This window comes from Dasypus novemcinctus, chromosome 20 (genome assembly GCF_030445035.2).
Source record: "Dasypus novemcinctus isolate mDasNov1 chromosome 20, mDasNov1.1.hap2, whole genome shotgun sequence".
NCBI lineage: Eukaryota > Metazoa > Chordata > Mammalia > Cingulata > Dasypodidae > Dasypus > Dasypus novemcinctus.
Genome location: NC_080692.1, coordinates 7,797,981 through 7,825,476, shown reverse-complemented (window position 1 = coordinate 7,825,476; position 27,496 = coordinate 7,797,981). Strand labels below are relative to the sequence as shown.

The 27,496-nt window shown below is 42.4% G+C and overlaps 1 protein-coding gene across 5 annotated transcripts; it reads right to left on the bottom strand.

Moving 5' to 3' along the window:
- Window positions 1-596: 596 nt before the first annotated feature.
- NUDT5 (nudix hydrolase 5) lies at window positions 597-27,496 on the bottom strand. 5 transcript variants are annotated; one of them, XR_001119261.4, is made up of 11 exons: window positions 27,257-27,414; window positions 13,878-13,971; window positions 12,233-12,300; window positions 7,219-7,268; window positions 5,926-6,033; window positions 4,136-4,231; window positions 3,420-3,521; window positions 2,582-2,590; window positions 2,397-2,450; window positions 930-996; window positions 597-835 (listed from the first exon to the last, which is right to left on the bottom strand). XR_001119261.4 is itself a non-coding variant. In XM_004468877.5 (10 exons), the coding sequence occupies exons 2-10, from the start codon at window positions 13,938-13,940 to the stop codon at window positions 726-728; spliced, it is 660 nt and encodes a 219-aa protein (XP_004468934.1). In that variant the 5' UTR covers window positions 13,941-13,971; window positions 27,257-27,414; the 3' UTR covers window positions 597-725. The 5 variants fall into 5 exon arrangements, 3 of the variants coding, with proteins under 3 accessions (XP_004468934.1, XP_058138389.1, XP_004468935.1); XR_001119262.4 differs by lacking the exon at window positions 2,582-2,590; XM_004468877.5 differs by lacking the exon at window positions 930-996.

The window sequence follows — 27,496 nt, the reverse complement described above, 5'->3', positions numbered from 1 at the left end:
TCAGGTCCTTTTTGAGGCAAGGATTGGAAATTGGATTCTAAAGTCCTGTATTTTCATTACTGTCTTATCCATGATAAAATAAATGGAATCGATCACTTTTCAGTACATAAGCACTGTACCAACCTCAGTAACATAAAGGTGAATATGAAGACACTAGCAAAAGGTAAATAACTGCTTATCAAGAATAGTATTTTTATTGATTTTATATTTTCGACTACACAGTTAAATTCCACATAGCAAACAGTTCAGTGAGGAGGGACCAAGAAAGTCCCTATATAGAACTCCCCCCACCCCCAAACTCTATTTTGAACACTAATGCAGTAAATAGTTATTTGCATGCCTGGTTACAGCATTTTATATTGGGGGTTAAGTGTGGAAATAGCTGACTTCATTTGGAATTCAGGGCAATTTTCCTATAGAAATATCCCATCTCATGGGCTAAATTAGAAAGTAACAGTCAAAATTTAAAAAGAAAAAATTGGGGCGAGTAAACATTTGTATCTATGTTCTCCATCAATATTAGCTGCAGTTTAACAAATTCCAATGAAGTAGAGTTCCAGCCTGTCTGTAATTACAACTCCATACCACCACAAGCATTCTAGAATATTGCTTTTATTTTGTGAAAAAGCTTATTTCAAGTTGACATTACTCTAGGCTGTGTACAAAGAGTGAAGGAGGTCTGGTGGAGGTGCTTACAGAAGCATGGCCAGGAGGTCTTTTTGGCCTTAAAATTTCAGGAAGGGCACTTCAAAGGGCTTAGCGTTCGCGTGTTTCAGCGCCAGTGCGTAGGAGTAGACTCTGGCGTCCACAGTGAGATGCTCATCAGCTACCAGAGCTTTAGGAAGCAAAGAATACAAGTGAGACAGCGCTGTTAATAAAGGACAATATGTACCCCCCTAACATTCCATCAGTATTTACTGAGCACCTACTATGTGTCAGTTCCTATGCTAGATGCTGGTGGTACATTGGTGGACAGGACATTTTCTGCCTTTCAATCTAGTGAAAGAATAAAGAATATAAAAGCAAGATTACAGTCCCAATATGAGACAAGAACCAGAAGAAAATAGAGAGAAAGGGGGGCATACAGGTCAAAGATAACAATTTTATACTTGTTAAAACAAAAAGCTTTAAAAGTCTAAACATCCAGTACTATACTGTATAGCTCACTGCAGGGCTCTGCTGCTCTAACCGAATGGTGGTGACTATCTCGTGTCTTTTACCCTGCTAGGGGATGCACATCTCCCCATGCAAGCTGAGCTGTGCGCATGACGGGACTGCAATTACACGCCAACACGGGCGGTCTCAGAATCTTACTACGACAGGCTTTAAGAGAACTTCTGGTTCTCTCAGGTGGAAGTGGTCAGACTTCTAATGTCTTGCTTTCCTGGCTACACAAGTTTGAAGGCCGGCATCATGTTCTAACACCAGAATGGAAATTAGATGAAAGGAGAAGGAAGGAATTTTTTAAAAGGATACTCTACTAATACGGGGGGAAAAAGGCACACGAGACCCCTGAGCATCTAGTGCCACATGCCTGGCATATGGGGCCCCATTTGATTTTGCCCACGCCTCCTCAGAGGTAGGGGCTTGTCCTATTTCATGACAGAGCTGAGGGAGGTGAAGGAGCTTGTTCAAAACCCCATGCTAATCCCAGCCAGCCAAGCCCCTCGGGCCCGTCAGGACTCCAGGCTGGACCCTGCATCACGGGCAGCCACGGCTTCTTCTGAACAGTCCCTGATGAGCTACTGCACACTGCCCACTGTGACTAATAGTCTAACTCTGACTTTGGGATCGTGAGGTGGTTTTTACCTCAGATCTAGTTTTTAAAAAGGTAAAGGAGGAATGGAAGCTATTTGGGAATATGAAATCACAGTGGTTTCTGAAAAATCCTCTGAACTTTTCAAACACATTTCAAAATAATGTGTTCCACTTTAGGAAGTAAAACTGTAAGCCACTGGTACTCATGCAAGGATGTCAGAGACTACTCTTAAAGCAATGATTCAAGTTAATTTTTGAAGTAATTACTTGCACGTTTATGTACCACTTTCCTGAAAGACTCCCAACCAATGAAACAGTCAAGTTATGACAATTAGGTACTTCCTTTACAGATGAGTTTCTAGGGAGCTATGGAGACGGCACAGCGCAGCTCCTTGAGGAGCCGTTCGCCCGTCCTCTGGGTATTAATGCAGCTGTATGGGGGTTTTCCAATAAAAGGACATCTGTCCATATTGCATTACTGATTTTTTTTTTTAATCCAAGTCCTACAAGATGGGCTGGCCAGGAATTAATAATGACACAATGCAACCACACGACCAATATGTCCAAGGGCCACATTTGCTGGGAAAGGAGCAGGGTAGACAGAGAAAGCTGGGCGGTGTCACCTTCAGAATGCTTACCTTCAAGTCTCTTCAGCAGGTCATTCTTTGGTAAAGAAATTACTTCCACAAATTCTAAACAAACAAAGTGCAAGTGAAAACAGAGCCAAAGAACAAGCACGCCTACCAAAACAAGCCCAGTCCACAGCCACTACCGCTGCACTAAAGCACGTGCACAGCCAGCCCGTGAGAGGTGAATCACGTACCTCCGTCCCCTGAAAATGAGCAGAAGGTGACTCTTAGTAAGGCTGGGAGGGGTGGCACACAGCAAGACCTCTGTGCAAGACATCCAGAAGGCTACAGGAAACCGGGCCCCCACCAATCTAATTTACACATATGTGGTAAACACATTCCAAACAGCACACATTTACTACGCTGCTCCACATCCCCTATTTAATAGCAAAATTTAGAGGATGTTTTCTAATACGCTAGTTTAACATTTTACCATTTAAAATGAGCTGCAATGGGATACTGAAACACAGACAGGAACAACTAAGGAGCACTCACACACGATGTACTTACTGTGGTGTGCACAGAAGTACTGTACCCCTCTTTCAGGGAGTGGAGAGAAGGCAAGAGATTGACAGAGGCAAAGCTTGTGAATCCAACCTTTCTAAAAAATACTATAAACTGAAGAATTGCCTAATAGGCTCTCTAAATACTGAATTTAATAAGGAATAGTTAGTTACTAAAACTGCCACACCTTCTTATACCGTTCTTACAGTACACATGAAAACATAATTCAGGATGATTCTGAAGTCTCTATTGTTTAGTACTTAAGTCCATAACTCCTATTACTAAGGGGGAATAAGCTTGGTACAGAAAATACAGAAATCTGCAAGTTAGCATTTTAAAGAAAGTGGTAAAAGGAAAATGGTAAAGTATTTAAGATTGGGAAAGCAGCAAGCATGTGCTGGAGCATCTACGAAGGACTATCATTCTCTTAACAGATCACATCAACCAACCCAACCGCAGGTTAGAAGGCATTCGCTCCACGCCCCCCCGGCGCAGCCGCCACCTCCACTCCAGCCGGCACACACCTACCTGGCTTCGGCTTGGGCCTGACGTTCTCTGCGTCATCGCCGTTAATGGTTACGGTCACGACGTGGGTGGTACAGCTCGACAGACCAGGGTCCATACACACAACTGTGGGAGAAGCACAGGGTGTCTTGGACAGAAACCAGTCGCGGGCTTCCGTCCCTTCTGCCACCTGGCTCACCAGTTACAGGTCTTAGAAAGAAGGCTGGGCCCGTCATGCCCAGCCCAGCCCACATCCAGGAAAGTGAGAGTGGACCCCAGCCTCTCAGCAGGTAGGACAGCAGAGCAAGCGCAGCAAGTGCTCGTGTTTTCCCCCAGTTACTCAGTCCATCTGGTAACCCTGAGGGGTTAGATGGTACTGACAAGTTGCAAAATCTTTTCACTACACCAAGAAAAAAAAATCGAATTCTCCTCTTGGGGAGCTTGGCATGGGGACGAGGCTAGTCAGCATTAAAGCAGCTTAGAGGGTGGGAAGTCCTGATAGGCAACTTAATTTCCCAATTCCTCTCCATCTGCAGGTCCTTCTTGTTCAAACATGCTCTCACAGGGAGGTTGCCTTAGAAATGGCGACCGATCCCCATCTATGATTTCTCTTCAGTGAACTGGACGAAATAAAAGCCATATGAATTCCAACCGTAAAAACAACCCACTTTTAACACGCAGAAGAACCTGCAGTTTAATTTGAAGAGTGTCCCAGTGTACACTTGGAAAGCAATACGAACCAGGAGAGCATTCGGCAACGTCACCCTTATAACCAGTCTCTTCCTCGAGCTCCCGCAGAGCAGCTGCTTCTGGGCTTTCATCCTCATCGATGAGACCTGGAAGTCCAAATCATTTGTAAGGTGGGTGGGGAAGCCCAACTGTCCTCAAACCTCCTTCTTCTAATGGAGGCGCTGCTGAGACACGTCAGAAGAATGAGTGCTGTGAAGCGGGTCTTACAGATAAAACTCAGGGAGGCTGGCAACTTTTACAGGAGGGGAAAAACAGCACTAAGAATAAAAGTAGCTAAGTAAAGCAGGTTTTGATAACTATCACCTGTTCCTCTTTCTTATTTTAAAGATTTATTTTTATTTCTCTCCCCTCCCCCTCCTCGCCCCAATTGTCTGTTCTCTGTGTCTATTTGCTGCGTCTTCTTTGTCCGCTTCTGTTGTTGTCAGCAGCTTGGGAATCTGCGTTTCTTTTTGTTGCGTCATCTTGTTGTGTCAGCTCTCCGTGTGTGCAGCGCCATTCCTGGGCAGGCTGCACTTTCTTTCACACTGGGCAGCTCTCCTTAGAGGCACGCTCCTTGAGCGTGGGGCTCCCCTACGCGGGGGACACCCCTGCGTGGCAGGGCACTCCTTGCGCGCATCAGCACTGCGCATGGGCCAGCTCCACACGGGTCAAGGAGGCCCTGGGTTTGAACCTTGGACCTCCCATGTGGTAGGCGGACGCCCTGTCCTTTGGGCCAAGTCCGCTCCCCCTGTTCCTCTTATTTAGATCTAGAATTTTTTCATGAGCATCGGCACACTAATATTTTTGTATAGCATGGAACTGGTAAAGCTTTCTGGGGTGAAAAAGAACTTGCAGGTGGTTAAAGGACTTGGTGGTGGGGGTTTGGGACTGAGCTAAGAGCCTGTAGCACAAGAAACCTATGGATTCTATTTTCTCATATATAGAGTAGTGACAGTGTATCCTTGCCTTCCTCCTTCACAGAGAAATATTGAGGGTTTACATTGAAATGCCAAGATGACTGTTTCCAGTGAAGGAGGACAGAACTGAAAGGTGGCAGGCTGAGGTCACTAGCCTGGTTGCTGGGAGGAGGCCAAGGGGAGGCAGACAGTGGCCACCAGACTCCTTCCTCTCAAAGAGAGAAGAAAGTGAAACACAGGTTGTCCAGTTGATTTTATGAGATGGTGAGTAAATGAGAAAGAAACTAGTTAACTACATTACTATGGAAGAACTTTAAAAGCATAAGACATCAACCAAGTGACCAAAAAAGATTTAATCTCTTCAGGTGGAGACGATCTTATAGAGCGCATGGTAATAACATGGTGCATTGAACTGTGGAGGGCTGTCCTTAGGGGTGCAACTGAATAAAGAAGCTCTAGTTGAAACTAATGAAGACAATTTCCTTTGCTGTTTATGTACGGCAGACCAAGATGTATTTCCTATTCAGTGTCTGGCATCTGTGGCGTAGTTAGTACTGTAAATTACTTGTTGAGGGCAGGTGGTTAGTGTGATATAAAATGAAAGATGTTGCCAAACTGAGGAAAAGCAAGAAGTTACTCAAAAAGAGAATAGCATGAATGCTGCAAGGAGGAGGGTGGGATGGCCTGGAAAGGTGAGCTGTAACGACACACGGTGCCTCCCTCTGTTCAGACGATCAGCACAATGAGGCTGGTGGCCGCGAGGGGCCTTCCTGCGGACATGGCTTTTCTAAGTATAGCCAATGGACAGATAAAAGGGGTTCACGGCCCTGGTGCAGTCCCACAGTCCCGAGAAGCGATCCCACTTCCTACGCCCCGTGACTCACCCGCAGGGAATTCCAGGCAGTAGCCTCCCACTGGAGGCCGGAACTGTTTGACCAGAACAATGCATTCGTAATGGAGCGTTCTCTGCAGCACCGGGATAATCGCCACACCTGTCCCCGGGAGACAAGGGAGGAACTTCATGAAAGCCCAGGAATGCCCTCGATGCGTGGAGAACGGCCCCACTGTCACTAGAAGCTGCACCTGAGATCTACCCTCTGCCTGCCACGAGCAATAAGAAGTTAACTTCATCTAATGTTGGAAAGCTATTTGTAAAGAAAAAGAAGGTAATAAATTATATTTCCATGTTTCTGAATTTTTTCACAAAAGGCTTGTTTTGTTGGCATTATTTCTTTAAAATCAAAACCAAAGCAAAGACATTTAGCACAGGGTCAAGGATATAAAATTTCACTCTACGCTACCTCCACAGAGTCCCACCATGCCAGTGGACCCCCTGCGCAGTCATGCTGACCTAGGCGCGCCAGGACTTCCTTTCACATCACTCCGTTGTTTGTAGTATGTGCTAGCTAGACTGAATTTCATTTTTTCCTTCCAAGTTATTTGGCATTAAACCAAACAAAAACAAAAACTACTGGTCTGGAAAACAGAAACTGCCCACTCTCTCTGCTTGGTGCCTCCTAAATATGCTCCACCAGGTAAAACAGCAGCTACAGGAGAGCTACTCTGTTCTGAGTTGAGAACAAACAGGAAACAGCAAATTGGGAAAATTGAAAGGAAAAAAAGAGAAAAAGACCTTTCACCCTACTTCCCCTAGACCAGAGGTGACTTTCAGAACTGTTTCTGAGATTTTTGCAGCCAAAGCCTTCATGCCTAGAAGGGAAAGTAAACTGAATGAATAGGCTTTTTTCAATTCCATTTCTTCAACAATTTATAAAGCAAATGGCCGATATGCATAACGTTGTGCCGGAGAATTTTTCCAGACCAAAGGCTCTCCCCTAGAGCCTTTGAAAGAATACTCAGCTTTTCCAGAAGTACTAACATATCAAGACACAATGCACGATTTCAAATTATATTGATTTATATATGGCTCTAAATATTATCCTCCCCCTACCTCCCATCCCCCAAAATAAACCCTGTTCTGAGCTTAGGTAGATGAGTTACTTATAAAGAAATCTTGGTTTATTTACACGGCCCTGCAAAAGCCAGTAGATTTAGACACACGATCGTAACTGATGGAACTCTGCTCTGCGGTCTTGGTTACAGTAAGAAACCTCCTGCCTGCGCCCAGTCCCCTGCGGCAAGGGCGCGCCCCTCCCTAGGCAGGCTTGCTCTCATACCATCGGCAGACTGTCCTTTCCTGGTGGTACGCTTCACAGTTTCCCAGGTTCTGTTTGGGCAGAGAAGGAAGAACAAAATCATTACAGCGAAGGAGAATGTTCCTAGGTTTTCTGTGTACAATCAAACTTTACAAACGTGAAGCAAGCAAACGCACGGATACCGGTTAGGAAGACCACAGCAATAAAGATCTGTGGGAAGAAAGCCAGCCGTGCTTCCCTGCGGCTTCTGAAAATCACCCCAAAAAGCCTCTGCTACCCCATGCACCATCTAACTGGACAGCCTGCTCATCACTTGTGCTGAAACTTTCAAATCAGTTACTCTTAGGTGCTTTAGTTTGTTGGTTCGTAGCCCACGGGTGACCGGCAGCACTGGTGAGTGCAGCTGTAAAGGCTATCAGGCAGTTTATGCGAAGGAAGCCCCCCATGAAAATCCCAGCCGCACATGTTAGAAGACAGGGTGCACGGTGAGTGACTGACAGAGTTCCTCACATCATCTGAAAGGTACTATTTAAGGAAAGGGGGATCCTTTCATTTAATAACTGAGGAATTACTCAACTGAGGTAAGGGCTCTACTTTGCATGCAGGAGAACTTATCTAACGGGTTTGGAAAATGGTCCCTACAGGAAAATGTGAGGTGAATAACTGCAGACTCCAGCCCCCTTTTGTGGCTTTATTTCTGATTCAGCTGCTTGTTTCTGGCCATGTGACCTGCTTCACTTTCAGCAACACTAAGATATTCCACTTCCTCCCCTGGGAACAATGGGTAGAGTTGTATTAAAAATCAGTTATTGGAGCAATCATGTTGCTTAAAGGGTGGGGGAAGAAGTGGGGGAAGTCCCCTTGCACTCTTATCCCTTTAATGGAAAAAGCAGTGGTGAGACATGGGAGTAGGGCCCTCCTCTAAAACCCTGGACCAGGGTAAGAAGGAACAGAGGCACCCTGAAGCAAAGAGTTACAGATACACACCCAAGGCACCCTCTTGCTCTTTTTATCTGGGTGGCCCTAAGGCTGGGATCTTGTCACATTTCTGTAAACAAATTTCAGATATTTAACTTCAGATAAAAATCTCAAAATATTTAATTTGGTATAAAAAACCTTTGTCTACACTTATCTTTCAGCATGCTTCTCAAATTCTAAAGGGCAAACATGTCAAAATGAACCTATAGGTCATGGCAGATAGCTCTTGAGTTTGGTGCCTCGCCAGTGGGCCCTACTTTGGAGTTTCTGCTCCCGAATGTGACAGATTTGGACTTAGAAGTAACTTCTCTACGTGAGCCTCTTCTGTCCCTTCTATTTGAACCTATAGTTGGTGCTCGAGTGGATAGGTATATGTCCAAGAGACTTGAATCTCTGGGCTGTCCATGTGCCAGCTGGGCCCTGAGCCTCAGCAGAGTTGCAGCTCCTACTCTCCAGTTCATTGGACTCATCCAGGACAACAAACAAGGAGGCGAGGATGGACAACCACCACACCAAGGAACCAAGAGAGTCCACGATTATAAGCAAGAGAGTCTCATCCATCAGCCTTGAGGATCCTCTCAATTAGAGGTGGAGTGAGCATCATGAGCCCAGAATCCTCAGGACTGGGGAATAAAATATGGACTAGAGTAGACTTACTGATATTCTACTAGACTTTTTGGTATGCTAGCAATGGAAGAAATTATATCACTGATGTGGAGACAGTGGCCCTGAAGGCAGGGAGAGGGAAAAAGAGGTGTAATATGGGGGCATTTTCAGGACTTGGAATTATCCTGAAAGTCACTGCAATGACAGATACAGGCCATTATATATCCTGCCATAACCTATAGAATTATGTGGGAGAGAGTGTGAACTATAATCCATACTTAGTGGCAATGCTCCAAATGTGTTCATCAATTGCAATAAATGTACAACACTAATGAAAAAACTTGTTAATGTGGGGAAGGGTGGGAGGTGTGGGGAGTGGGGCATATGGGAATCCCTTAGTTACACGAAACAGTACACACAAAAAAATGAGTATCTTTAAAAAAAAAAAAAAATATATATATATATATATTAAAAAACAAAACAAAAAACCAGATGGATTTTGGGGGAAATATTCCAAAAGTAAGATATTGGCTATTTTAGTAGTAGTTTTGATGATGCTCTTTCATAGTTTGTAACAAGTGTTTTTCCACAATGGACGGTGTGGGTGATGGGGTAATATATGGGAGTCCTGTACAATGAGATGCATTTTTCTTTCCTAAAGTTCACAATTTTAATATACACTTGCTTACTGATGTTCATGCATGAATGATAAACTTCAAAAAAAAAGTTTAGAAAGCAGAAGGAAAACCAAAACCTATAAACATCAGACAGATACTACAACAAGAGACAACAGCTCAACATTCCTGTGAGCAGCAAGAAGCCAACCAGCGAGCAGTTTTCAATAGTGAAGAATACAGGTTGCAAGAGACAAAACACCTTTGGCAGAGCGCTTACTGCCACCTCCTACGGTTAGTCCTAAAAACTGAAGAAGAGTGCTGGGCAAAGACTGATGATCCCACACCTAATATGCTAGGAATAAGGGGAACAGAGAGTAGATCATTATAGTGGTAAAGATGAACTTAATACGCAGTAATGAATAACGAACCATAAACTATGAGCAATCAAACAGCCACACATTCACGAGAGAGAGAACAAGAATGCCCGTGGGCGCTGATGCACACGCACCTGATAGGGAGTCAGAAAATCTTGTCTTTACTTGCTTTCTAGCTAACCCCCAGCCCCTGCCTTTCCATGACCGCTGTATCATTCATAAAACCAGGGAATTAAAAGAATGTTTCGAAAGTCTCTAGCTTTAGAATCCTGAGTCTAGTTAAGTTACTCCACCTTTTAGGCTCCTCGCCACAGGAGGTAGGGAGGGTGACGGAGGAGGACTTCAGGAGTACCCTGAAACTCAGGAAAGGGACATGCTTCCAGCATGTTTTCATAGTTCTAAAACCAAGTCCACGTCCTTGTCTATGAATAAGACAGTGCAACAAAGGCTTCTCTAGCTATTTCTACCTTTGATATCAGGAATAAGGGAAACATAAGTTTATAAACCAGGGCCTATTGGAAAGTGTGGCAATTCATTCTGCAAAAGCTTGCCACCACAGTATTGGATACCTGCGTGAGACCTTCCAGAGCCAGAAGGGAGTCCTGGTGAGCAAGAATGGAGGGGAACGTGCTACAGAGACGCTGCGGAAATAAGGCAATTTGGTAGAGATTTTCGAGCTCCACTGCCAAACTGCTGAGTCAGACCATGGGGAGAGGGTTCAACCTCACTATTACTTTTACAGAGACAAGTACAACTGAAAACGCTGTGCTCCCTATGGCTTGAGCCTTGCCACATTTCTGTTTTGGGTCTGGCTTCTATCCCTGACTTATTTCACATTTAGTTCTATATACCAGAGCCCACAGAGCTGACACTCTAAATTCTAGTTATACCCTCAACTGTGTTAAAGGATCATAGTGTGCTCAGCTTTCTTACTCCTGGTTTTCATTTAATAGTGCTACAGACATCTTGACCAAAGTTGCTATTGATCTCATCTATGTGCTTGTTGATTTAGTAGGTATATTCAAAGGTATTTAAATTGCTGGCAAGTCTATCTACTTTTGCATTAATGACATTTCCTAATTAAAAAAACTATGCTACTCTTTATTTGAGCGCTAAATGGAATCTTAAAAAAATTTTTATTAGAGAAATTGTGGGGTTTATTGGAGAAATGCATACAAATAGAATTCCCATACATTACTCCACCACTACCACCCTGCATTGGTGTGAAACCTTGTTACAAGTGATGATAGCACTTCTTTGTAATGGCACTATTTTTTAAACAGTAGTTACCTTTGAAAATAGATTATTAAAATAGTACTATTTACTATCATCCACAGTTTACCTTAGAGGTATTTTTTTTCCATATACCATCCTATCATTAACACCTTGTATCAGTGTCACGCACTTGTTGTAACTCATGAAAAAACATTCTTATTAGTGTACTATTAACTGTAGTCCATTGTCTACAATAGGGTTTGCTATGTTATATAGTCCTAGATTTTATCTTTAAATTTTTATTCTAGTTATTAAATGTAATCTTGATATCTTTATTAACTTATGAATTTGTACCATATAATCTGGATACTATATTTAGCTTTGTTTTCATATTTTTTCATTCTGTTTTATTCCTTTTTATACATTGCACTAATCTATTTTGACATTTTTTTGTAATTATAGTTTCGAAAGATTATAAACAGAAAATACTATGGTTTTCCTTCTAACCTTTCTTAAGTATTATTTCAGAGTTTAAAAAGCACATATACAATTTTCTATTTTGTTATCTCCCTAACTTTTCCAATATTGTGAGGTTGTTATCATAGTCTGCTTTTTTGATGGCTGGGAAGATTTTACGAAATAAACACACTGTGACAGTTATCTCTACTTTTAAGATATTTAGGTTGCTTTCAGGTTGTTTTTTTTGCCATTTAAAATTTTAATGAACATTTTCATGCATAAATCTGATTCCAGATAATTTCCTTAGCACATTCTCAGAAGGGAGATTACTGGGTCAAAGGGTACAATATCTTCAATGTCTACATGATACATATAGCAAAATATTTTACAAAAGGGTTTTGCTAATTTACATTTCACCATACAAGCATATAAGTTTCCCCTCAAACCCAGCAATGTTTTCTCTTTAAATCTTCTAATTTATAGATTAAAAATTGGTTTAACTACAAGGAAACAATCTGTACTGTTAATTATTCTTATGCCTTATCAGAGTATACTTAAGTTAGTCTTAGTCCAAAACCTGTAGGTTCATGCTAGTCTACTAAGGGAGAATGGTGTTAACAAATTAGAGATTATATTACACTTATTCAGAAATTATGAATTCCATATACTTGAGTAATAGGAGGAACTAAGTTAGATTAAGACAGTTTATAATGAGGAAAATGCCAAACATTTAACAGAAACCCTGAGACCCCAAATACTGATTACAAAAGGGAAAAAATACTTTACCTAGTTTTACCGGTAGGATCCATGTAAGTTGTTTTTTCAAGCTTGACCCATTTTCCTTCTGCAATTAACTAAAAGGAGAGCAGATAGTAAGTTGAGAAACTTTCAAATCAACTTGGTTTTTATAATAATTGAGAAGTTTTATGTTTCTTTGAAATTTTCTCTATGTGGCCCTCCCACTCATCACTTTCCCTCCCAATAAATCATGGTCAAGTTTTCAGTTTAGGGTAACTACTTCCCGAAGGGTGGGCGACTGTACCTCTTTCTGGAGATTTTGTAGAAGTACCGAGAGGTAAAATGAAACAAGGGTGGGGTGGGGGCAACGGAAGGAAGGACAGTGTGGGGCATGGTCTTCCAGGTGCTCTGTGTTCTGACCTGCCCTCTGGGCACTGGCCACTCAGGTATGTTCAGTTCGTGGACATTAACCAGTGTTATTTTACTGCCAGAGACTACACAGGAAAACTGACCGTGGGAACCCACGTCCAATGATTGGATTTCCCATGATGACATGTGGGTTTCGCACCCAACCTGAGACAGGCACCCCATGATGCTGCTGCCTGGACAATGAAGCATTTAGGTTACCAGGACTAACTTACCTACAGCACTATACTGAACTGAGAGGCTACTCCCTTTTTCCTACTATCCTATCTTTCATTTCTCGCCAGCAGCAACCTAATAATTATCAGCAGATCTGTTCACAGACAACATGGAAGGATTTTAAATAAAAAAGAATTCCAGAAAGGTGTCAAGATCAGAGTTCCAAGATGAAGGATTTAAAACTTATCCATTGCAATGGTTCCTGCAGGAAGAGACTTTTGAAAGCTAAATTGAATAACATACAAAACAAACATTAGTTCTAAAACTCACTGGATTTAGACTACAACTGACAATTCAGGTTTTTATTGTTATTAAACATAGATGTTGAGACCATAAACAACTAAGATCTGGTGACTAAGTATGAATTATCTAAGCCCTAAAATTCACATATTATTCTTCTGTCCAGGGAAACTTTTGAGAATTTTTCTCTCAAGAGCAAAAATCTACATTTTTAAAGTCTCAATTTAACGAATACTTATAATTGAGAGATATACTAGTGCTCTCAAACAAGAGCAAAATATCTGACTCTTAGAGAAGGAATAATGTTCAAAACTGTCTTCAAGAAATAAAAACACGGGAAACGGACTTTGGCCCAGTGGTTAGGGCGTCCGTCTACCATATGGGAGGTCCGCGGTTCAAGCCCCGGGCCTCCTTGACCCGTGTGGAGCTGGCCCATGCGCAGTGCTGATGCGCGCAAGGAGTGCCCTGCCACGCAGGGGTGTCCCCCGCGTAGGGGAGCCCCACGCGCAAGGAGTGCGCCCGTGAGGAAAGCCGCCCAGCGCGAAGGAGGGAGCAGCCTGCCCAGGAATGGCGCCGCCCACACTTCCCGTGCCGCTGACGACAACAGAAGCGGACAAAGAAACAAGACGCAGCAAAAAGACACCAAGAACAGACAACCAGGGGAGGGGGGGAAATTAAATAAATAAATAAATCTTTAAAAAAAAAAAAAAAAAGAAATAAAAACAATGATATGAAATAAGAAAATAGCTTATATATTTCTTTTAGACTCATTTATGTGGAGGGGGGAAGGGAAGTGAAAAACAATTCATACCTCCTCTGAAACAATAGACTGTTTGGTTATTCGAGGAGAATCCGTTGGTTCTGTGTTTTCCATTTTCAAACTAGTTTTCCTCAGGAAGTTCACACTGTAAGATGAGAATTTTTTTTCAGTGCACTTAGGCTAAAATTAGTTTTCTGAATCAAACATTTGTCCACAGATGACTTGTCAAAGTACTTTAAGGGCAAAAAAAAAACCCCTTATCTACTATCAAAGCTACTTCTCTAAAGATGTGGGCCAACAGCCTCAGAAGGAAAAGTAAATGCAAAGGTCATGAGGAAACATTCTGGAAAGAACATGAAGCCACCCCAATCAGATTCAGTCCACAGTAATGGAGCTTCTACGATGTACACCCCTGGGACTTGGAAACATTCCCAGATGGAACCCGGAACCTCGTACGTGGGAAGCCGGTGTTCAACCACTGAGCCACACCTGCTCCCGAGTTGCCTTTTTTGTCTGTTTTTTTTTTTTTTTCTTTTTAGGAGGCACTGGGAACCAAAACTGGGAAGCAGGTGCTCAACCACTTGAGCCACATCCACTCCCTATATACATCCTTTAAAAAAAAAAATTTATTCTTCTCCCCTTCCCTCCCCTATTGTCTGCTGTGTCCATTCTCTATGTGTTCTTCTGCGTCTGCTTGCATTATCCTGTGGCACTGGGAAACTGGGTCTCTTTTTTGTTGCGTTCATCTTGCTGTGCCAGCTCTCCATGTATGCAGTGCCACTCCTGGTCAGGCTGCGCTTTTTCACGCACGGCAGCTTTCCTTGTGGGGCACACTCCTTGCACGTTGGGGACTCCTACACGGGTCCGCTCCTGTGTGGCATGACATTCCTTGCACGCAGCAGCAGCACTGCACATGGGCCAGCTCACCACATGGGTCAGGAGGCCCTGGGGATCGAACCCTGGACCCTCCATATGGTAGACAGATGCCCTATCCATGGAGCCATGTCTGCTTCCCCCTAGATACGTTCTTTTTTTTAAAATTTTTTTTTATTTTTTAATGTTACATTTAAAAAATATGAGGTCCCCATATACCCCCTACTCCCCTCCCCCCATAACAACAACCTCCTCCATCATCATGGGACATTCATTGTGCTTGGTGAATACATGTCTGAGCACCGCTGCACCTCATGGTCAATGGTCCACATTATAGTTTACCCTCTCCCCCAGTCCACCCAGTGGGCCATGGGAGGACATACCCTGCCCAGTAACTGTCCCTGCAGCACCACCCAGGACAACTCCAAGTCCTGAAAATGCCCCCACATCACATCTCTTCTTCCCACTCCCCACCCTCAGCAGCCACCATGGCCACTTTCTCCATCTCAATGCTACATTTACTTCCACTCTAGATACATTCTTAATCAGATTTTCTTATTCCAAATCTAAAACACTTTCCAAGGGGGAAACAGTAGAAAAATTATAATTTCCCACATCTACCCATCAAGCTATTGCCCTTTATCAACATAATTTACAGCCAAACTTTAAGAGCTGACTAGGCTAGCAGTTTCTACCACCCATTTGCTTTTTGCTCTTAGGTTTAACATGTACCAAAGCTATACTTGCAGGTATAACTGTTCCAATACTACGAACTGGTAAGAGGGCAGGCCCCCTACCTCTCCCTACCCCGTTTCACTCCCAAGAGGCACACATTCCAACAATCCTGATGCTTCTGATAACTCAAAAAAACAGGCCTACACTTCACATCCCTCCCAGAGCAACAAGCAAATTCTGAATAGCTCAGTATTTAGGGTTTATACAATTAAGACAATGTATGTGATTAGGAGCTGAGTGCTGCAGTTAATTTAGTTTTCCTTTGATGGTTGTCCCTGTAGTTCATTCTTTCATTTCCATAGTTCTATATGCGCACAGAACTAATTTAACCCTAAACTATCTTTCAACTGCCCAAATCCCCTTTAAAAATTTGTACCTAGGATCCACTCCCTGCAGTACATCAAATTTATTTTTAATTTTCTCCTGGATTCCCCTGCTGCCCTCTAGGTGTCCAGGGTCTTCCTTCACCACCTTCCTGGGGGGTTCCCATTTATTCTATCCCATTACTTTCACTTCTTGGCTTATTCCCTCATATTTGGGGCATGCATGTTTGAAAACTTTGTTTTCTGGCCTCACTGTTAATAACCTGGCTGAATATAGAATATTGGGTTCAAAATAATTTTGTCAGAAATTTGGAGGCACTGCTCAGTGGGTAGTCATGCCTCTGGAGTTGCTGGTGAAAAGCCATTCAGATTTGCAATGCTGCCTCTATGTGACCTGTTTTAGTTCTCTGGAAGCTTGTGAGTTATGGGTTCATGCTGACATACCTAGGTGTGGCATGTTCTCATTTTTTATTGAATATTAAAGTGGGTCCCTTCAATCTGGAAACTACATGCTGTGCTTCTTTATAGGGAACTTTTCTCAAATTATTATTTCACTGACAATTTCTTCCCTTTCATTTTCTGTTTTCTCTCTTTGACCATGTGTCTTATTTCTCCATTCCTTTTTCCCTACATTTTTACATTTCTCGGTGGCTATTCCAAACCTTCACTACTCTTAAGTTCCATAGTTCCCTAACCTACCCCACCCTCCTAAAATTAGCTTCAGAGACAATACAGACCATCAAGGATTAAACACCCACAACATTTCCCCTTTCCATTATCAGATTTACCCAAATCCACTCTCATTCTTAGCAACTATTTTGAGGTCAAAGGGGTTTTTCCTCTGTTTCTTCTGGGACCTAAAATGATAATTATACTCAACAAGACTTCAATTTCTAGTCCAGGCAACAAGTGTCCCCCACCCTAGACCAAAACAGCCAACAAAAATCACCTCATATCCCCATGTTCTCCTTAAGAGGGAAAAAACCCAAAAAACCCCAAACAAAAAAAAAAAACAAACTGCCTATCTTAACAGAACCCCTGCAAAGTTCTTCCCACCCCAGAAACTATTCTTTCCTTTGCTTAAAAATGCTAGTATTCCCCTATCTGTGCTCTAAGTTATTTCAGTCTTCCTACTCATGGATTCAACCACCATTTGTAAACCAGGCACTACTGAATTTTTACTACTCGTTTCTGCATCTTCTGAGCTCTGCCTGCGGAGACCTACAGATTCACCACCACCACGGACCCCAGCGCCTCTCGCGAGACATGGGAGGATAGCCAACAGGCTTCCAGATGCTGTTTTTAATGTCGTATGTTGTTCAACCTTCCACACTCTAATAGTTGCATTGCTATCAAATCCACCCCTGCCAAAAAAAATCACGGGTTGAATAAAGGAAGGATTAGAGTGGATCTGGCATGGATAAGTTTAGAGATCCTGTTCCTAAGAGTAGGTCAATTTAGGATCTGCTCTGACTTGTTCTGAAGAAAACTACCTAGTCTACTCTTCTTTATCTAAATTAAATGCAAATTTGAAACTATTCTGGTACTAGGTTGGAGGTTCATATTTTCTGATTTTAGAAACAAAGCTATAGTATTCAAGATGACAGGGTACTGGCATGAGGACATACAAATCAACAGAAAATCATTTAGGTCCAGAAATAAAGCCATACATTTATGGTCAATTTTATTAGATTTAACACCTAAAGCACAAGCAACGAAAGAAAAAACAGATAAATTAGACTTCATAAAAATTAAAAATTTTTGTGCTTCAAAGGACTCTAATGGTTTGATGCCACATGGACCTCAGAAAATTATGTTCTTAAATTAACCCATTCCTGTGGGTGTAAACCTACTGTAAGGAGGGCTTTTTGATTAGGTTAGTTCAATTAAGGTGTGACCTGCATGGGTCTGGAGCCTTTTACTGGAGTCATTTATAAAAGAATGTAGGGGGGTATATGGGGACCTCATCTTTTTGAATGTAACATTAAAAAAATAAAGACAAAAAAAAAAAAAAAAAGAGAATGTAGGTTGGAGCTCTGTGCCATGTCAGAGGGCCCTACTTTGGAATCTGTGCTCCTGAGTGTGATGGAGCTGGACTCAGATGTGACTTTTCTACACATGCCTCTTCTGTCACTGTTACTGAACCTGTGGTTGGCACTAGGGATGGTGCATAGTCAGGAAACTTGAATCTCTGGACTGCCCATGTGTCAGCTGAGACTAAGCCTCAGCAGAGTGGCGACTCCTACTCTCTGGTTCATTGGTCTTACCGAGGTCAGCTAACAGGGAGGTGAAGATAGTAAACCACCACACCAGGGAATCAAGAGTGCCTACAACTGCAAGCAGAGGAATTGCATCCATCATCCACGTGGAATCTAAGCCCCCTCTTGACCTAGAGGTAGAGGGGACATCAACATCCCAGGGTCCACAGAATGGAGGAATAAAATATGCACTAGAGTGACTTACTGATATTCCACTATAAAATGATTGTGACAAATAATAGAAGAAATTTTAGCATCGAGGTGGAAAAAGTGACCACAGTAGTTGCTGAGGGCAGGGAGAGGGAAGAAGAGTTGTGATGTGGGGGCATTTTTGGGATTTTGAGTTGTCCTAAATGATATTGCAGGGTCAGATGCTGGACTTTATATATCTTGCCATAACTCACTGAATGTACTGGGGGAGAGTGTGAACTACAGGGTAAACTATTATCTGTGTAGTGCAGCAGTGGCCCAAATTGTGATCACCAAGTGTGATGAGTGTGCCACAATGATGAGGGAGGTTGTTGGTGTGGGAGGAGTGTGGGGGGGGAGTATACAGGAACCTCTTATATTTTTTAATGTAACATTTTTTTGTGTGATGTATATATTTTCAAAAAAATATGATTTACAAAAATGATGTGGTAGGGGGTGGGGAGTAGGTTATATGGAAACCACTTTTTTTTTTTTATGTTTTTTATTGTAACATTCCTTGTGCTCTATTAACTTTTATTTAAAAAAAAAAAGAAAAAAGAAAAAAGAGAATGTAGGGAAGCAGATGTGGCTCAAGTGACTGGGCTCCTGTTACCACATAGAAGGTCCAGGGTATGATTGCTGGGTCCTCCTGGAGAAGGCAAGCTGGCCTGCGCAGAGACCTGGCACAGTAAGATGTCGCAACAAAAAGAGACACAGAGGAGAGACAGTAAGAGACACAGCAGACTAGGGAGCTGAGGTGGCTCAAGAGACTGAGTGCCTCTCCCACTCTGAAAGGTCCCAGGATCAGTTCCTGGTACTGCCTAAAGAGAAGACAAGGAGACACAGAAGAACACAGCGAATGGACACAGAAAGCAGACAGCAAGAGCAAAAACAATCGGGGGGAGGGGGGAGATAAATAAATAAATCCTTAAAAAAAAGAAATTCAGCGAGAAAAAAGAAAGCCACGGAAGCCAGATGCTGAAAGCAAGGAAACCCAGAAGAGAAGGGAGAGACCAGCAGATGCTGACATGTGCTTTGCCACATTATAGAGGTGTCCAGGACTGCCAGCAGCTGGTCTCTGGAGAGAAAGAACTGCCTGATGATGCCTTGATTTCAACATTTTTTTCAGCCTCAAAACTAAGTGTGTAAAATTCTCATTTTTAAAAGTCAACCTATTGCTGGTATATTGCTTTTGGCAGCTTTAGCAGACTACAACAGACTCCAAGAAAGTGAGAAGATAACCCATAGAATGAGAGAAAATATTTACAAATCATCTATCTGGCAAGGGATTTATATCCAAAATGTATTTAAAAGATCTTTCAATACAGGAACAAAAAAGATAGCCCAGTTTAAAAATGGGCAAAGGACCTGAATAGACACTTCTCCAAAGAAGATGTACAAATGGCCAATAAGCCATGAAAAGGTGCTCAATCAGTAGGGAAATGCAAATCAAAACCACAATGAGATACTACTTTGCACCCACTAGGATTACTATAATAAAAAAATGACATGCAGGGAGGAGATGTGGCTCGAGCAGTTGAGCACCTGCCTCCCACACTGGGGTTGTGGGGTGCCCCCAGGTTCAGTCCCCGGTGCCTCCTGGGGGAAAAAAGAAAAAACAGGTAAAAATGAAAAAGCCAGCTCAGGGAAGCCGATGTGGCTCAGTAGCTGAGTGCTGGCTTTCCATGTACGAGGTCCTGGGTATACAATAGCAGGTGTGGAGAAAGGAGAACCATTATACATTGCCGGTAGGCATGCTAAACAGTGCAGCCACTTTGTAAAAACAGGCAGTAACCCAAAATGTTAAATGAAGTTACCATATGACCAAGCAATTCCTACTGCTACACCCAAGAGAAATGAAACATATATAAAAACTTGCACATGAATGTGCACAGCAGCATATTCATAGTAGCCAAGAAGTGGAAACAACCCAAATGTCCATCAATTCACAAATACATAAACACAATGTTGCATATCCCCATACCATGGAACGTTATTCAGTCAAAAGGAATGAAGTACTGATACATGCTACAACTTGGATGAAACTTGAAAACTTAGTTGATGGAAAGAAGTCAGTCACAAGATCACATATTGTGGGATTCTATTTATATGAAATGTCTAGAATATGCAAATCCAGAGACAAAGTTAATTAGTGATTGTTAGGGACTGGGGGAAATGGAGGATGGGGAGTGAATATCTATGGGTATGGGGTTTCTTTTTGATGAAAATGTTCTGGAATTAAACAATGTTAGTGGCACAATCTTGTTTCTGCATCTTCTGAGCTCTGCGTATAGAGGATGCACTAAAAATCATTAAATTACACACTTTAAGAAGGTGAATTTTAAGGTATGTGAGTTATTTCTCAATTAGAAAACAAACTCTCTTGGCAGCCTTAAAATCCTCAGTTGCTCAAAGGTAGCCTAGTTGTTGAGGGTCTCCTTACGTCAGTGAGCTGACAAAGCCCAGGAGATTTGCACAAGGAGCTTTGCTTTGAACCCGACAGGCTGGAAAGGGCTGTCACCTCCAAACACCCCAGGTGCAGCATTACTGTCCCCAGCCACCATCTCACCATCCCTGGGCGAGCATTTTGCCTGATGCACCACATGTATTCCTGTTGTATTACTGGATACATTCTGTTCAATTTTTACCAAGTTATCAAATTGCTGCTTGTGGATTATTTTTGAGCAAACCCAGGAACTCAATTTCCAGTAGGGACTGGTAAAGAATTTGAGGTCTTAAGGCAAGAAAAGAGGACTATATGCTAAAGAAATAAAATAAAAATTCATTTAATGAGAATGAGAGAAGGAAATGTCTATATATCATCATACTCAAATTCTGAAGCCATATGCACAAATTACATATTATACACGTTGAAAAAAATCAAATATATGATCGACTATTTGAGGCAACATGGCTGAAGCACCTTGTGACAGGCGGTGAGACGGCGTCCTTGGTACTAGGAATGCAGCAGTGGACAGAGGTCCTGCACACATGGAGTTTACCTCCTGGTGGGGAAGAAGGGGAGGGGAGCAACATACAAAATGTATCTCCGGTGACTACATTAAGAAGAGTAAAAGGAGTGGAAAGGCTGCGACATGTGGAGTGACTTGGGAAGGCCTCTAACATGGTAACATTTGAACAGACATTTAAAAGTAACAAGGGAAAAGCCACACGGATACTTTAAAAAGCTACATGGATGCATGGCAGAGTGTTCCAGACAGCCATTTACACTAAGAGAACAGGCTGTATGTTATTCCTTGGAAAGCACCTGAGATGATAATGTATTAAACTTTTAAATTGCATTAGTCAAGACCAACAGTTTGTGTTCTTGGAAGCAAAGTAGCTCACTGACCCAGATGAAGGCAGAAAAACCTCTATTTGTCTCTATATGCATGTCCTATACCCAGTTTGTGCAAATCCAAACTTCTTAACTGCAGTTCTAAAAAAGTAGAGGCACCAACAGAAGATGATGAAGAAAGAGCTGAATAACCTCTAGTTTTCACTATGGAAAGGGTTCTTTCTTAACCTGGGTTCCCCAGAATTCTAGACAAAATGGTAACACAAAACACAGGAAAGACTGATACCTACCAAATGACCCCAGCCCACCCTACAAATATCTTTATATGTAAACGGGCAAACAGTCCTTACAGATTTACATAAAACTATCTTTACAGCTCTCATCTCAAAACTTTTCAAAGGGATTCTTGACTGTCAAAGAGGTGAAAATGTACTACTCACAAGACTAGTTCCTCATCTACTACTGTTCATTTGACAAAATAGTTGTTACAAGTGGATTGTATTAGATATTGTATTAAATATTTACGCTAAAATACTACAGAGTTAAAAACAAACTACACACGTCTATTGCCAAAAAACAAAGCCCCCCAAAAAGTAACAAACAGGGCTGACCCCTCTAGGGCAAGTAATAAATGGAATCAGCCCCAATCCTAAAATAAGGGGAAACAGAACCTGACCAACCTATAACAAAGTAAGTAACAGAAAAGTGACTCACTATTCTTTATTACCTAAGATTCCCAAAATGTTTCAAATTATAAGAGCACCCCAAAAACAGCACTGTAACAAAAAGAATATTATTTTCAGCACCATTTCAGAAGCAGAAGCTAAATAGTGCCACTCTAGGACTAGGCACTAGAAGTCAAACAGAAGTGAAACATTCCTAAATTGGCTCAATGCTACTTCAAGATTTACAAGCAAAGCCGAATTTGAATTTCATCCACTTCATTAGTTAGAACTTAAGGTCATCAATATTTCATTTATGTTTATCCTTAATCCTCAACTAAGATTCAACCTAATCTTCAGTTCAGTTTGAACACTGAAGGTCTACGATGTATCAGGTGTTTCAGGGTGAGGGAAACCTCACAAATTCTGGAAGTCTTGGGTAGCAGCAGGCAGGCCTCTCCTAGCTTCAGGAGAGTCAGGTGAGAACTGACCATTAGGCCTGTCCTTGAAGGCCAATTAACCAGAAGAGCAAAAGCCTGACATCAAGAATAACAATATCAGTGTGTTTTAAGAGGGGGGCAAATCACATCTACTTGGGAGGTAGGTGGTCAGGAAGATGACAAGACCTTTTTTAGAAGGCCATTACCAACAACTAGAAGACAAACCACCCAATTAAAAAACGGAAAGACCTGAAAGACATTTCTCCAAAGACATTACAAATAGCCAACACCATTAGCCACTAGGAACGCAAATCAAAACTACATTTCACACCCACTAGAATGGCTTTTAAGAAAGCAAGCAAGCAAGAACAGAACAGAACAGGTGTTGGAGAGACTGTGGAGAAATAGGAACTTCCTTGGGAACGTAAACATGTGCAGCCACTGTAGTGAACAGCTTGGTGGTTTCCTCAGAAGAGTACAGAATTACCACACGAACAGGCCACTCCACACCCAGGTATACGCCCAAGGCACTGAGAGCAGAGCGTCTCAATACACAGGTATCTGCACACCAACGTTCAAAGCGGCATTATCCACCATTGCCAAAAGATGCAAACACCTCAAGGGTCCATCAACAGATGAATGGGTAAAGAAAATGGGGTAGTCCATGTGCAGCTCGCCCATGCGCAGTGCTGATGCGCGCAAGGAGTGCCGTGCCACGCAGGGGTGTCCCCGAGTAGAGGAGCCCCACGCGCAAGGAGTGCGCCCCGTAAGGAGAGCTGCCCAGCGGGAAAGAAAGAGCAGCCTGCCCAGGAATGGTGCTGCACACACGGAGAACTGACACAAGATGACGCAACAAAAAGAAACACAGATTCCCGTGCCGCTGACAACAGAAGCAGACAAAGAGGAAGACGCAGCAAATAGACACAGAGAACAGACAACCGGGGTGGGGGTGGGGGAGAGAAATAAATAAATAAATCTTAAAAAAAAGAAAAGAAAAAAAGAAAATAGGGTATGGAATATTTGGCATAAAAAGGAATGAAGTTCTGATGTATGCTACAACACAGATGTACCCTGAGGACATTATGTTGAGTGAAATATGCCAAAAACAAAAGGACAAATATTGTATGACTGTCCTTACATGAAATAATTAGAATATGCAAATTCACAGCCAGAAACTAGACTATCAGGAATTGAAATGGTGATAGGGAATGAGAAGTATATTGCTTAATTAATTGGTGTATAGTTTCTGTTTGCAGTGATGGAAAAGTTTTGGTAATTGTGAACATAGTTAATGTAATTAGCACCATTTAACTGTATAATGGAAAGTTGATAAAATGGTAAATTTTAGATTACATGTTACCAGAATAAAAATGAAGAACCAAAGAACACAGAGTGAATGCTAATGTAAACTACAGACTAGAGTTAATAGTATAATTAGAATAGTTTCATTAGTTATAACTAGATACCACTTAAGCAAACTGTTAATAATAGTGTAAACTGTGTGGGGGGCTGTTTAGAACTCTGTACTATCTGCACCATTTTCCCGTAAACCCACATTGATCTAGGAAGCTAAAAGGAAAAAAAAAAAAGGAGGACCATGACTAAAAGGCAATTTGATATTAAGATAACGATTTAGAAATCGAGGAAGCAGGGAAGAAGTTCAAGCAGAAGGAACCATGTGAACTGATGAAGAGATGGCACCAACTATCCTCAGGTAATGCAGGCTTCCTACATTTAATTTAGTAATAGAACGCAATGGACAAGGTTCAGGAGTTTCCTTCTTTTGGCAGGTGGAGGGAATTAACTTTTACCTAGAGAAGCTAGTTGGCAGGTGATCACCACCACCACATGTAGTTCTGATTAAGCAAGAGTGAACTGACCCACTGTTTACCCTGGGGAGGACTAATTAGGTACAGCTGTATAGTAAGGCGATCAGGAAAGAACCTCTCTAATAGCTCACAAGAGATACAGGAGGTTTGGACTAGGGTGGTAGAAGTGGCAAGTAAACAGATTTAACTTGCAGATGAGAGTTTATTATGTGTCCTAAAACAAAACACTTCCAAGGGAAGGTAAATCAAAGCTATTTGCAAGGAAAAAGAGACTGGACCTCAGGAGGGATGGTGCAATGTTCAAATCTGGGCATGCTGAGTTTGAGAGGTTGGCAAGATTTCCAAATGGAGAAAACAGGTAGATTATTCTAGAAAGATCAGTTTGTTATGGATTCAGAGAGGAAATTTTTTTTAAATTTGGAATTGAGCAATAAACCCCCTATGCAATCACTTAATTACATTTTTCAGCATTTCTACTGCTGCAAAGGTTTTACTGAAGAAACTCGATAAATATAAACTTTTCAGAGCTAAGTGAAAAAAAGACAAATGTGGTGGTTTAAAATTACGAAAACTAATTTAGTTGTATCCATTCAAATTACCTGAGCATCTGCTTCTAAAGTCGATTTACTTGATGCTGGTTAAACGTGTAAAAATAGTTACTTAAAACCTACATTAATACTAAAAAGCCAGTGAACACATTCCCTCAAGTATAGATCCTGAATAAGACATTGATATTAAGTTCCTATCTTGTGTATATATTTTAAATTTATAAAAGCTGCTTTTCAACAAGTGCAATTCTGTAATAAAGCTTTGCAGCTGCCTCAACCACAATGCTCAATGATGTTTCCTGTGCTGTTAAAATTATTACTCATCTTGTCATTTTATTATAATGACTACATTTGGGGTCCATTTTTTCCTATGCCTCTATTAATTCCTATCTTCAACAGAAAACACCTTATCCACATTCACCCAGACCCTGGCTAACATTTCCTTCAGCTGTAACTTTTTTTTTCTAGTTCAAAACAAATATTTGAGTAACCTCTCCACATTCGGCATTGGTCTCTCACAGATACGGCAGTCTGGAACTGTTGTGTAAGTCGAGAGAGGTTCAATTATTTGCATATAGAAAGGCCAGGACTCAGGAATAATTTCTCGAAGGAAAAAAAGATTTATTTATGACTGGCTGGGCTCAGAGCTTCTCATTCCAAAATCCAAGCCCCAAATAGAATTTTGGGTTCCCTTTTATACAGAAAAGATATAAGGGTGGGGAGTTAAACAGTGCTTTTATGAAAGAAAACGACTTTTTGTTAGTTAAGTGTTTGTCTGAGTACCAGATAGGTTTTGAATTAATATATCGCCCATATTCTGTCTGGATGCAACTTTGAATACACATCCTTTCTGAACATTCAAAGTCTAAAGGGCCTATATTACTTAAATGAATTTCTAGGCACACTTGGATACAGAATTAGATAATTTTGAACTCATGCAAAGGCTATATTATATTTCTCCTTCCAGGTCAAACTTAAGTTTAAGCTTTGGCATCACTATTATCAGTCTCTCTGGACTGACTGGTATGTATATAGAGTTTGAGTCGCTAAATTGATTTCCTGGGACTGGGGTTGCTCCCATGGCTACCAAGTGCCGGGCTGCAGCTTCTGACTGTCCCCCGTGCACAGCTCAGGACACAAACAGCTCAGGTTATCTATAATGAACAGCCTCTCACCCACAGCCCACATCAGAACAGTTCCCCCATCACATCCAGAATATAGTTTCTTTCCGCCCTCAAAATAGAAGGGACTGAATACTTGGATCTCCAAGGTGCTTAGAAAGGAACCACCAGCGCCCCCTACTGACACAGACTGCAACATTATAACCTATTTACAGCAGCTTTGAAATTATCTTTACAGGTAACGCTCCCAACTAAACCACTTAGCCATACATTTAAAAATGACTAGGGAGGGGAGGAAACCCAAACAAGGCATATTCCTGCCGGGGAGAGGGAGCCAGGAAGAACGGGGTAAGTCTCAAAATCCAAATATGCAGAGGATTTCTTTCATTATCCTAATGACTATCTATCTAAAAACGCCTGCAGGCGCTGCGGTTCTTACCTCTTTCTACTTTACAACTGCTTAGATAGACCAGTAGTGTGGAATTCTAAGATCTCTAAAATGTGTGCTCTTAGGCACAGGTGCCTGGGCCGAGCCCAAGGCTTGTAGGAAACACAGCTAGACTTAAAAGCATTTATCAGCAACTAGTGATATATCTCACTTCTTTAAAGAAACACACTAAACTGAACTTTCTTAATACCCTATTTTCTGGCCATTAGATACGTCATTAAGGGTTGAGGGAGGAGGGAAAATAGGGTGACGGGACGGGAACAGTATCAGCAGTCGGCTAGAAACTTCCCAAATTCCATTACTGCTGGGATAGTGCAAAATCTGGCTGATACTTTTTGTGGAGCAGGAGTAAATGAACTTGACACTCAAAGGCGACAACTCTGCCCTTTCCATTTTGCCTCTCCTCTACCTCCAAAGATCCCCAGCCCCCAGCCCCGGGCCGTAAAAACGGGATTCCTTCCCTCCACCCTTCCTCGCTCCATAGCATGCTTTTCTACAATTTTGTAGAAACGAACGAAGAAGGGCCGCTGCCGGTGCGGATGCCTCACCCCTACAGTCCAGTTAAACACCGATGTTTCCCGCTCTCTCCCCCGGCGCCCGGTCCGCACAGGGGAGACCCGCGCGATGCCAGCACGCTCCCTCGCTCGCTTTCCGCCTTCCTCCCCAACGGGCTCTCGTGCAGGGAAAGGCCCGCGCCGTTACTTACTCCAAGGCGCGGGACGAAGGGAAGGGGCTTCCTTAACGAACGCAGACGAAAGGAGAAGACAGACCGTGGATGCCGCCTCGGGAGATGCCGGTGCCACTGCTCTGCACCCAGCCACGCCTCGCTCCGGCTCGAGCGTGCGCGCCGCCCTCCCGGCACCCGTAGAGCCGCCGGTGACCTCCCTAGAGGATTACTTCCGGATCCGTGCGCTGCCCGCGGGGAGAAGGCTGAGCCGCCGCATTC